The sequence below is a fragment of the Pelobates fuscus genome, chromosome 1 (assembly GCF_036172605.1).
Source record: "Pelobates fuscus isolate aPelFus1 chromosome 1, aPelFus1.pri, whole genome shotgun sequence".
Lineage (NCBI taxonomy): Eukaryota > Metazoa > Chordata > Amphibia > Anura > Pelobatidae > Pelobates > Pelobates fuscus.
Genome location: NC_086317.1, coordinates 213,970,694 through 213,983,661, shown reverse-complemented (window position 1 = coordinate 213,983,661; position 12,968 = coordinate 213,970,694). Strand labels below are relative to the sequence as shown.

The 12,968-nt window shown below is 43.8% G+C and overlaps 1 protein-coding gene across 2 annotated transcripts; it reads right to left on the bottom strand.

Annotated features, from left to right (window-relative positions):
• Positions 1 to 2,041: 2,041 nt before the first annotated feature.
• LSM10 (LSM10, U7 small nuclear RNA associated) lies at positions 2,042 to 4,206 on the bottom strand. 2 transcript variants are annotated; one of them, XM_063444470.1, is made up of 2 exons: positions 4,161 to 4,206; positions 2,042 to 2,713 (listed from the first exon to the last, which is right to left on the bottom strand). In XM_063444470.1, exon 2 carries the CDS (start codon positions 2,676 to 2,678, stop codon positions 2,313 to 2,315), a length of 366 nt encoding a protein of 121 aa, XP_063300540.1. In that variant the 5' UTR covers positions 2,679 to 2,713; positions 4,161 to 4,206; the 3' UTR covers positions 2,042 to 2,312. The 2 variants fall into 2 exon arrangements, with proteins under 2 accessions (XP_063300540.1, XP_063300541.1); XM_063444471.1 differs by lacking the exon at positions 4,161 to 4,206 and adding an exon at positions 4,026 to 4,130.
• Positions 4,207 to 12,968: the final 8,762 nt, after the last annotated feature.

Below are 12,968 nucleotides of genomic sequence, written 5' to 3'. Positions count from 1 at the left end.
GAGTCTAGAAAAAAAAGTAAAAAGCGTTTTTTAATGTTTATTGGAAAAAAGGAGACAGGGGGTACCTCTATAACTGAATCAATGCTTTCTTTTGCAGCATCTGCATTAGGTGAACAAGTTTTACGCGGTGCAGCAGAAGCACCTCTAGTGCCCATTAGAGGCAGATTTAAACCTGCAAGGTAAATACGTTTTTCAAAAACATTACTTATTTTCTGGTCTATTTCTCTTTAACACATAAGACACCGTAGCCACGGCTTTGTCTTATGTATTTTTCCTATGCTTGACAATCTTGACAATAGGTGGAGCTTAGAAGAAAAAACTCACAGGCACTCCAATTTTCAAGCCGCAGGCAGATTTATTGTGACAGAATGCAACGCAACGTTTCGACCAAAAAGGTCTTTTTCAAGCTGAAACGTTGCGTTGCATTCTGTCACAATAAATCTGCCTGCGGCTTGAAAATTGGAGTGCCTGTGAGTTTTTTCTTCTTGGATTATTGTACTGGGATTGCTGGTCCTGCTCTGGAGCACCCTTGGCCGTTGGGATTGAGTGCGGTTCTCACCACTTACTCTGCTTAATAGGTGGAGCTTAAGCCAAGCTCCACTATCTTGAAAAAGGAGGTGGAGCTTGTCTTAAGCTCCACACTTTGTCAAGCTTAGGGAAAAATACATATGAAAGCCGTGGCTACTGGGTCTTATGTTTTAACCACGTTCCATTCTTGCTCCATACCTCCCCCTCCCTTTACCACAGATTCTTACTATTTGTATACAACACACAGATTTCAACCTATAAATTAACTCATGAATATAAAAGCCACCCCCCCACCAGACTTAATATTGAGAATTTCATACTTACACCTACCCAATAGCAAAATTATTTAGGGGACAAAATCATCATGCACATTGTAATAGTGCTACTAGTTGGCACACACCAGTACTTCATCTAACTCTCGCATTTGTACAATACATATGAAACCACCTTTGGAAGACTCCACTTGTTACTTTCAATGTTGAATTAGTACCATGCACTTGCATTGATTGTTGTACCTTGCTTACTATATGTATTCATTGGAATGTCACTTTTTACTATAAATAAATGGATAGAATAAAAAAATATAAATAAAATCAAAAAAATTGTGATAAAAATTAAAAAGTGTTATTTGCCAAGTTCTGCATGACATTTTAACTGTGAATGTCATAATACTGTTTGCTTTTACTGCAATAAAATACACATTTGTGTTCAGTGATGTCTCATGAGTACAACAGTACCCCCCATGTACAGATTTTATGGGGTTTTGGAAAGTTACAGGGTCAAATACAGGGCTTTCCCCCTTTTCAGTTTTTACACATTGAAATTTACCAGATTGGTTTGCTGGGTCTATGTTGAATTTGAGAACGTATGGCAGTCCAGGAATGAAAATAACCCCTATTATGGCATAACATTTGCAAAAGTATACAACCCAGGGTATTCAAAATGGGTTATGTCCAGTCTTTTTTAGTAGCCACATAGTCACAAACCGTGGCCAAAGTTAGCATTCATATTTGTTTTTTGCATTTTTCACAAAAAAGCCCAGCCATTTTACTGATATCATCAGCATAATACATTTTACTGCTCTAAAACACTAACATGTGTGTTTATGGATGTCTCACAAGTAGAACAGTGCCCCCCCATGTCCAGGTTTTATGCTGTTTTGTAAAGTTACGGAGACGGGAACTATAGTTTCCCTTTGGATACACCTTTAGTGGCTGTCTTTCAACATTGCATTGGACAAATGCTTGGGTTGCAACTCCTCCCACAATGAGTAGGCAGAGCGGCAGCCGATCCAATGGAGTCACAGCAGAGAAAAGGGGGGGAAGGACTTGTCTAAAAAGGGACAGGGTCACTATAGCATTAGTAATGCAGGTTTGTATTCCTAATGCTATAATTTTCCTTTAAGGTCATATGGTCCAGACTGTATGTGGGGAATATCAGTTTCCAAAAGGCTTTATATATATATATATATATATATATATATATATATATATATATATATATATATATATATATATATATACACACACACACACATACATACATACAAACAGAATGTACTTTAGTATAAATCCAATGCGTTTCATTGGCATTTTAAATTATGGCTTAAATAGTTCTATGAGCATGTGTATAAAGGAAAAGAAAAAGTCACTGTAGCTGGCACAAAAAAAAAGGTACTATTTGGTCTTATAGTTAAGTAACATTTTGCAGTAGAATTTATGTTAGCATCTTTACACAAATATAATAATATAACACTAGAAGATGTGTTTCTTCTAAACTGATGCTCATTTTGACTTCCTTGTAGGAAACTCTTTTCTTCCCTTTCCACCAAAGCCACGAATACTCTGAATCTTCTGTAACTGCTCTTCAATAGTTCGGATTATATCTACTTCCTCTGGAATGTGTACGTAGCGTACATTGCGCCCTGTAACAAACAGATCATCCAGCTTGGCCTCTTTCCCTTGTCGGTCCTTATAGGTTACGTTAGCCAATCGAATGTTCATGAAAGCATCCACATTGGTGATTGTACCTCTGGCCGTGCTTTCATCTCTGAGATCAACAGTGGTGACATATCCGTGAAGTCCCTGAAGAAGTATGACCATGCTGTTTTCTGCTATTGTCCTCTCCTTCACGGAGTGGAAAACTTCCATTTTGGCAACAGGAAACCTCACAAAGGTGTTTCAACCTATTATCACAAGAAGTAATACATTTTTGGAAGTTAAACTACTGTATTGAAGAATATATCACTCTCAGAGACTTATCTAATGATTTATCAATACCAGTCCTATGGAAGTTGCTCTTAAAGGAACACTGCAAGCAGCATAACCTCACAGAGTAAGTATCCAAACCGTTTTAGAATGGTTTCTCAACTTATGTGGAAACCTCAGGAGTTTGTCAACGTTTGGGTTCCCTTGCAAAAGAAGCAATGTTTTCCCTGCGTTAAAGGACCACTATAGTGCCCTGAGGGTGCCCCCCTCCCGCCAGGCTCTAGGGGGTGGAAGGGGTTAAATTGACCTATTTTTCCAGCGCCGGGCGGGGGACTCTCCTCCTCCTTGTCATCGGCTGAATGCGCATGCGCGGCACGTGCGTGCGCAGCCAGTCTATAATGCTTTCCTATGGACGCTGGCGTCTTCTCACTGTGAAATCCCAGTGAGAAGCGCCTCTAGCGGCTGTCAATGAGACAGCCACTAGAGGCTGGATTAACCCATTTATAAACATAGCAGTTTCTCTGAAGAAAGGGAAGAAAGGGTTAATCCTAGCTGGACCTGGCACCCAGACCACTTCATTAAGCTGGAGTGGTCTGGGTCCCTATAGTGGTCCTTTAAGCACATCACAATACAGGTACAGCCAGCTTATGCCGTGCCAGGCTACAGTTCGCTGTAGTGATTATGGTTCGGTTTGTGTACCTTTAATAAGCTGACAGCAGTTACCACCTTTGGCAGCAGTTTTTTTCCCCCCACATAATCATAGATATTATTTATATAGCGCCATCAGATTCCGTAGCGCTGTGTGTATGTGTATAAAAAAAATACTATACTGTTGCTTAAAGTTTTTAAAAAATATCTGCTATTTAAAACAAACTCTACAGCTAGAATAAGTTGACAGTTGTCAGAAACTTCCTAGATTGGGCAGAACTCGTTGCAGGAAGCTCTAAATCCTGATGAATTAAATCAAAAGCAATATATTTTTTTTAATAATAGAGAGCAATATGACCTGAGATGTCCCTTTACATCACATAACTACAGCGACTTGTTTTAAATTCCCATTCAAAATGCTTTGTTAACATGAAGAAAAAAAAAAATCTTTCATGAATGTTCATGATTTCCGAGAACTACCGAATATCAGAGCAATACACCCAGGAATCCAATCTGCCATGTTCTATAATAATAACAGCAGCTGTTAAATAATCAGATAAAGCCTGCTAGCAGGACAAGCTGTACTGCTTTCACTTCCTGCACCATGTGATGTATCTCTAGCTATAATACATAGAACATTACGGTTTACTAGCAGGGAATGAAGGAATGCTCGAGGCTTAGCACAGTTCTGGGTCACGCAATAGTCTCGGTGTGTCCTCCCCCGGTGGAGCGGTACACGCCGCCATGCTTTCCCTAACCCTATAACACCGCACTCACCTCCGCCCTCGGAACTATTTCCCACCTAGTGTCGCTGTGATGGCACTATCGTCACGTGACTACATAGCCCACGTGGTACCGAATATTAAAGGCGACAGAGGGCGGGAGACTCAAATCAATGAGAGCGAGCTCTCAATGCACAAAGTGCTGCAGGGTGACTGTACATATAAAATATTTATTATTATTATAATAGAGGGCCTATAATAAACGAATTGGCTGCATTCATCATGCATGCTTAAAGGGACTCTATTATGTTAGGAATACAATTCTGTATTCCTAGCATTATAGTGCCCTCTGGGGGACGCTATAACCTTGGTGCTGGGTAGATGCTCCCCGATGTCATCCCACAGGGGGACCTAATGTGTATGTGTGGTGGACGCATTTAATGGATGCTGGATGTCGTCATGCAAAGCGTGAGGACCACCAGCAACGTTTAAAGGAGGTAAACTCCATTAAAATTCAGGAAGCGCCTCTAGTTTAGTGGCTGTCTGATAGACAGCCATTAGAGGCAGTCTTAGACCTGCAATGTAATCGTAGTTTCTCAAGACCTGAAATGTTTTATATTGCAGAACTAAGGGGGACAGGGACACTGCACCAAGACCACTTTGAGCAGATTAAGTGGTCTGGGTGCCTATTTGTCCCTTTAAAGGACTGCTAAACAGTGGCGGCTCTAGACTTTGTGAGGCCTTAGCGAAACTCAAACATGAGGCCCCCACTAAAACTCATAGTAAAGAAATATATAGGGGTTGCATCGTGTGTGTATAATGAGCTGTTGTTATATTTAAAGGACCGCTATTGGCACCCAGACCACTCCAGCTCAATGAAGTGATCTGGGTGTCAGGTCCCTCAAGTTTTAACCCTAGAGCTGAAAACATAGCAGAGAAACTGCTATGTTTACACTGAGGGTTAATCCAGCCTCTAGTGGCTCTCACTGAAAATCACAGTGGGAAGACGCTGACATCCACAGGAAAGCATTGAGGAATGCTTTCCTATGGGCGGTTTGAATGCGCATGCGGCTCTTGCCGCACATGCGCATTCGGTGCTGACGTCAGGAGGAGAGAGGAGGACAGGTCACCAGCGCTGGAGAAAGTTAAGTGGGCGGGGGGCCATGAGGGTGGGGGGGACCTAAGGACCACATAATGCCAGGAAAACAAGTTTGTTTTCCTGGCACTATAGTGTTCCTTTGAAGGCGGGCTTGCAGCGCTGGATGCATTTATTCATTATTCAGAGGCTTGCATTGTCGCGGCTCCCTGTGCCGCTCTGTTGTGAGCTCTCTGACTAGTTATGGCATAATTTGCAAACAATTAATTTGCAGGGATGCTGATTGTTTATACATGATTGCCGTGCATGGCTGCATAACCTGGCAGTCATGTATACATAAGTGCCTGTGTGCAGGGGTTATTTCAAACAGAAATGAAAATTTTGATTGGGTAAAAAAAAAAGCTATTAAAAAAAATCACCTACAAAATAATAAAAATACAGATAAAAAAACTCACATAGAAATTTCCCACACACATTCTATAATCCTTTAACATTCCTTGTTTGTGAAAGTATGTCTCTGTGAGCATGTGTATGTTTGTTTATGGAACTGCACGTGTATGGGGTAGCTGACTGCTGTGTGTTGTGTGTTTGAGGGGTTGCCTATGACCATGATTGTGTGTATGATGAATGTATTCAGGGTGTGACAAGATGCGCAAAGGGGTAACTGTGGCAGGTTGAGGGGATTAATGAGACAGGGTTGGGCGGTGAGTGTGACATGGTTGAGGGAGTGTGACAGGTTGAGGGGAAGAAAGTGTGACAGGATTAGTGGTGTTAATGTGACAGGGTTAGTATGACAGGTTGAGGGGAAGAAAGTGTGACAGGATTAGAGGCGTTAATGTGACAGGGTGAGTGTGGAAGAGCGAGGGGAGGTAAGTGTGGTAGGGGGTGAGAGCGACAAGATAAGGAGAGGTTAATGTGAGTGTGGGTGGGTGAAGGGGTCATGACAGTATGTGGGGGAGTGACAGTGTGTGTGTTAAAGGGTGACAGTGTGAGGGTTGACTGTATGTGTGTGGAATTGTGACAGTGGGTAGGTGAGAACGTGCGGGGCAGTTTGTGGGTAGGTGAGAACGTGTGGGGCAGTTTGTGTGTTGGTGACAGTGTGGGGGGCAGTGTTTGGGAGGGGGGACTGTATGTACCGGTGACAGTGTTGGGGACTGACAATATGGGGGGCAGTGTGTGGGTGAATTACAGTATGGAGGAAGGGGACAGAGTCGGGGGGGCAGTGTGGAAGAAGGTGACAGTGTGGGGGGGACAGCGTGGAGGAAGGTGGCAGTGTGGGGGGGAGTGTGGAGGATGGTGACAGTGTGGCGTGGCAGGGTGTGTGACTGTGTGTGACAGTGGGGGGAACAGTGTGGGTGACAGGATGTATGACAGTGTGGGAAGGGCAGGGTGTATGACAGTGTGTATGACAGCGTGGGGGGGCAGGGTGTATGACAGTGTGGGGGTCAGTGTGGGGGGCAGGGTATGTGGGGGCAGTGTATGTGGAGGTCAATGTGGGGGGCAGGGTATGTGGGGGCAGGATATGTGGGGAAGCAGGGTGTGTGGGGGTCAGTGTGGGGGAGCAGGATATGTGGGGGTCAGTGTGGGAGGGCAAGGTATGTGGGGGTCAGTGTAGGGGGCAAGGAGTGTGGAGGCTGTGACAAGCCTCCACAAACTGAAATACCTTTTTTATGTAATTCCCTGGTGGTCCAGTGGTCGCAGTCCCTGGTGGTCCAGTAGGATAACTATCCCGTCTGCAGCTCCGCCGCACGCAGAGCTGCAGACCTTGTTCCCCTGAGCTCCGGTTAGAGCATTGCCGTGGTAACCCGCAGCAATGCTCTGTGAGCTTGCGAGAACCAAATCACACGATTTGCAGCTCTGCACTCGGCAGAGCTGCAGCTCTATGACTTGGCTCTCTATGGGCAGACCACGTGGAGGGGACTTGCACCCAGCGTCATACTGGGCAAGCCGCTGGGTCCTCTATCACTGTCAGGCCCTTGGTCACGGACAGAGGACCCGACAGTTCAGTCTGCACTAAGGTGATTTAGCAGCTGCAAGGCCTCAGCAAGCGCGAGGCCTTAGGCGGCCACCTAAATCACCTAATTAGAGAGCCGCCTCTGCTGCTAAAGTCACCCAGACCAATTTATCTCAATTAAGTGGTCTGGGTGTAATGTAAAATATTGCAGTTTTAGAGAAAGTTTACATTGCAGTATTAAAGGCACCCAGACCACTTCAGCTCTTTGAAGTGGTCTGGGAGCAGTATTCCAGGCACCTTACCCCTGCAAATGTAATTATTGCAGTCTTTGATAAACTGCAATAGCTACCTGTGACGAGACCAATCTCGCCACTGTGCATTGGAGGAGCCTGGTTGCCCGCCTGCTGCCTTTAGACTATGGCCCCATGTTGAAACGCTTGATTTTCCCCTGCAAAGACATGAAAGCCGGGTCATTCGGTGCTTGCCCTGTTTGAGCGGTGATACCCCAGATAGCTATGCCATGGAGCCCATTCGTATAATGAAAGAATTTTGGAAAGATTTTGGCTCCATGGCAATTGAACTGTATGTGTGTGGTCTGAGCGCCATTCAGTAATAATGTGTGCTCAGACCTAAGCTATCTGGGGATATGTTGCATGTCTGTATTTTATGTAATAAATGTAACCTTGTGTATTTTATTGTATTTGACTGTCTTTTTACTGCCATGTGCTTAATAGAGTTTTGCCTCTGTCCTTGGAGATAATTGGATTACTTCCCAATTATCTCCAGGATAGAAGACTCTGTGGAACTGATTTTGGGCAGAAAAGCCATGCTTCATTTGGTCACAAAGGACTACGATCTATCTTTTGAACCAATGGACCAATTTGTATGATTTTGATGTATGTTTGTATTTGTAGTATGCTGATTGAAATGTAAGTTTTATGTGAATGTGATGCATACTTTTAAAGTTATGAATAATGTATGCATTTCTGTATTGATTGCTTTTAATTGTTACATTACTTGTTTTTAATCTCTGAGGAAGTTCCTTTTTATAGGAACGAAACGTGTAGGACCTTCCTTCTGTTTTATTTTATTTTATTTAATGTGGCTAATTTATATGTCCCTTTGTCTACAATAAATGTGCATATTTATTTTACCCATACCTACATCGGAGTCTCATTCCATACTTTGGTCCGCTTGGAGTTCCAGTGGAGAGTGGAGGCGTTCAGCCGCCCAAGTTTATCGCGGCAGGCACCTTTTCTTGGCGCATTATTCATTTCGATCTTGTGAGTGTATTACTACATCAGCGCACTATAACTTGTTTTACTGTATCACACTATGTATTTTTTTCTGTTCCTGTTTTAGATTATGTACAGCCGAATCTCATTACCTTCTGTGTCTATATATATGTTGTAAAAGGTCAGGAACTGGGCTACGACCTTGAGAGGCTGTTTGATTGAATATATCAGATAAGTATATCTGGATACCATTGTAATATAATTTGAGGTATCATATATATATATATATTGTTTTTTCAATGTGGAAAAACTGTATTTTTCTGTCTGTGATAATTACATTACCCATTGTGTAAGGTAATTGTATCACAGGCAGAGGGGAGGATTTTGTGTGGGAGTGTCTGAATGTATTGTACGTGTTTATTGGTTGTTTTCCAAAACCCTGTGGGTGGTACTAATGTGTATATAAGAACAATAAACCCACAGCTCTGTCTGTTCACTGCTTGACCCTCAACACGGAGCCTTGTCTCGTTCTTGGGGGGATTTATGGTATACTGTTCCAGTTTGACTGCTAGGAGTGTAAACCTATTCGTATGTTTTTTCCTATTCGGCTGTTTACAGCATTCATATGGTTCCGGTTCAGCTGTTTACGGCATTCATATGCTTCTCTGGTTCGGTGGATTGGTGCCTACAGTAGCTGTGCCAGTGTCTTTGGAAGGGGAAGATCTACTAAACGTCAGTTTAACCCTTTTATGCCTGGGGGTGCTGTTACACTACCTTAAAGGGTTAACCCCACCTCTAGTGGCTGTCTGGATTATGATCCTGACCCAGTGCAGATGGACATTGGCACTGGAATCAGGTAAGTGACACAAAGGGTTTTTAACCCGGTGGGGGGGCACTATAGTGCTAGGAATACAACTTTGTTTTCCTAGCAATATACTTCCTTTTAACGTCTGTGCCCCTGCAGCCCCCCGTTGATATTCTCATGTTGCCAGATCTGATCGGGGCAACACAGGCAGTCCCCCAACAGTCAATCAGTTGCGATCGGAGTCACGTGATTGCGATGACAGCCTGTCACTGGAATCACTGATACAATGTCAAAATCAATTAATTGTATAATGGACGGAGACATTATATTCTGCCTCACTTTGTTCTGAGGTGAGAGAGGCAAAGAGATCACTGTTACAGTGTCACAAACTGGTAAAAGATTACTGTAACCCTTATTCAATAATTATTTTTTTTTAAAGTTCAACTTCCTTATTGAGCATTACTATTAGATTGCCCCTGTTTAATCTTGTAATAAAAGGTTTTTAGCTTCGGCGCTGACCTCTATCTGACATCACCGGGGGGCCTACTCTGTCCAATCACAAGCTTCTCATAGAGAAACCTGTGACTGGACTGTTTCGCCGTCTCTGAGCGTGTGTGTGCTCTAAGCTGGTAAGGGGAGGGAGATTTAAAAAAAATTATAATTCAAAGCTAGATGCTGGAAAGCTAGGAGTGCCTATTAAATGAAGAAAGGTAGAACAACAGCTAAGCACGTCTGTCACCAGTGTGCAGTGCAAGCTGACGACAGACGTTATTTATGTTCAGAATGAAAGAACCACTATAGGCACCCAGACCACTTCAGCTTAATGAAGTGGTCTGGGTGCCAGGTCCATCCAGGGTTAACCCTGCAGCTGTAAACATAGCAGTTTTAGAGAAACTGCTATGTTTACAATAGGGTTAATTGACAGCCGCTAGAGGCACTTCCTCGCTTCTCACTGTGAAAATCACAGTGAGTAGACGCTGCCGTCCATAGGAAAGCATTGAGAAATGCTTTCCTATGGACTGACTGAATGCATGCGCGGCTCTTGCTGCGCATGCGCATTCAGCTGATGACGTCAGAAGGAGGAGGAGAGTTTCCAGCGCCGAGGGAGCCCAGGGCTGGAGAAAGGTAAGAATTTAACCCCGTCCTTCCACTTCAGCCTGGCGGGAGGGGGGCCATGAGGGTGGGGGGGGGGGGGGACATATTAACCCTATAGTGCCAGGAAAACAAGTTTGTTTTGACATGTCCATTACATGTACAGAGCCTAATTCTTCAAGGGTCGACTGATGGCGTTGTCCTTTTTTTGCCACCACCCCGTCTCTCTTGACTATTTTGAGTTTTCTCCTCACTTCTGGCACTAGCAGAGGGTGCTGCGGCTGTTGCTGAAACTTCAATGAACACTAAACACTGGCTTAGTCTCCTGACACACTCCATCTGCAACAGAATAGCCTTGTGATGTATGTGGGGATGATTGTTCATTCCTGCGCTTGTCGAACGTCACAAATCTTCTCTCCTGCTAACCCCCTTGCCACGAAGCCTGGGTTTTACAAAACACCCATCTCACACACGATCAAAATGTTCCCTGTTCTCTAGATCAGTTCCTGATACTTGAAGTGCCACTGATGCTGCCTAACATGCTTGTTGTTGTACCTGCTGTAGTAGGGAGTGTGACACTGGTTAGAGGTCAGCATGCTGAGGGGGATGTAACTGCTACCTCTGTCAAACTACTACATAATCCTTTTCGTTTTGTTTTTTCAGGAGATGGAGTGGTGACAATATACACCTGCTCCTCTTTTATTAGAATCAGAATTTCTTCATACACTTTTATGGTGCAGGGTAAGAAGTTGCCATCTCTTACAGAAAAACAGAAACAGAACTAGTTTATTGTATGTAATATTCACTGTTCAGGATTCTTGAAAACCACCTCATAGTCAGTGTGCTCTGTACTACTATTTTGCTGCAAGAGTATTAGACATCTTGGTAAATATACTACACACTACTCTAGACAGTGACACACTATAGGGTAAAAACTCTGTCTACGTTTTTCAGGTGGGTGCAAAGTGTTTACATCCATCTTGGATCTGATTGATAGAATAACAGCCAATGTTCACAATTAGTAACCTTGACCCATGGAGCTGCATGGGCTGTGTGTCGTTATTAGGGGCTTGGCATTTAAATGTGGCTTCTTGTCTAATGAGGGTGCTTGGTATACCACGCGAGTTGTACCATGTTGTTTTTGTGTGTGATTATATAGAGCATTTATCACATCACTTTATGAGACCTTTTTTTCCTTGGTTAGGAAGTTTGTTCTATTTTGGTTCAATTAAGAGCTTCAAAGATCATCCAATTCTAGCATTATTAGGCATTATGCATGTATGGGTCTATTATAGGCAGCCGCTCTGTGATTGCCACGAGGATTCTGTTATTAAACTGTTTCGGTAATGTGTAAGCTCTTGTGAGCTGAGGTAACCTCATAAGCACTCCCTTCTGTCTAGTCTGTTGCTAGACACTACTATCTTGACCTTGTAGCTGTAGGCTCTGCTGAACCAAGGTATTTCTCGCCAGTCGGTAATGGTAGGCTCTTTTGAGCCAAGATATTTTATGCAATTAACCTTGCTATTTCAGTTGCACTACTGCAGTATAATCAGGTACTTTCTATATTCAGTAGGATTATGTTATTAGGTTGCCGTGGTATTTTGTAAGCTCTAGCAAGCTGAGGTAATTATATTCCATCGACCTGGTATTTGCAGGCCCTGCAGAGCTGAGGTACTTCACATTACTTGATAATATTAAGTAACACTGAGCAGAGGCTATCTACTCTATAGATCCGATATTCATGTTAAGCTGACGTCGCCATCATGGGCCTTCACTCATTTACAGACTTACCTATCCTTATCCGGATGCGCTTTTTTTTTTGTAAATATGATTTTTATTGAAGCAAAGCATTGGGATACAGAATAAAGAAAATTGGGATCAAGTGATTAGGTGGTAGCATACAGTGATTTAGTCATTACATCACAGATCCCCGCCAAACAGTGCCTCCAGTATCGTCTAACAATTTTAGTTTCTAAGAGAAGTAACATTGCAACAGTATAATAACCAATCGAACTTTGATCATGCGAAGTACATGAAGTAATCAAACAGGACAGGCCGTATTCCACCGTGGGGGGGGGGGAGGTGTCAAACGGTGTGGAAGGTGGTCCTCTGTCTGGTCTCTGTGAAGTATGCCAGTGGGTGTGTGGTTAAGTTTGATTGGTGTGTGTGTGAGGTTGCTTGGGTGTGTTAGGGCGGGGGGGATGGAAAGGGGGCCTCAAGGCAAGGGAGGGGGGGGAGGCTGCCAGGTCCCCTGACGACGGGTCCGAGCCCCCGTCTGTGTCTCCCGGGACCTCTCCCCAGAGTGGTCATGGTCGTCCCTATCGCCGTTTAGGCCGTGTACAATATCCAGGGTGTCCAGCTGTCATGCCTTAACTATGGTATCCTCTTACTTCCTGGTTCCACGGAGCTTAGCCACACCTCTTTATGACACGGTCTCCCTATTTAATCCGACCGCACCAGCTGATCGACGCTGGATTATTGAACTACGTTCCGTACTCACGAACCGGCTACAACATCGTTGTGAAAGCCCTCTGTTACCGGACCGGACTGGAAGACTTCAAGTTCCCTTCTCCTCTCCTCATCCACGACTAAAGCTGAACTCTCTCCATTCAGGATAACCGCCTCTGAGGAGATCTCGGGAACCAGTGTTCTATGTGCCGGAAGCTAAGTAAAACCTCTGT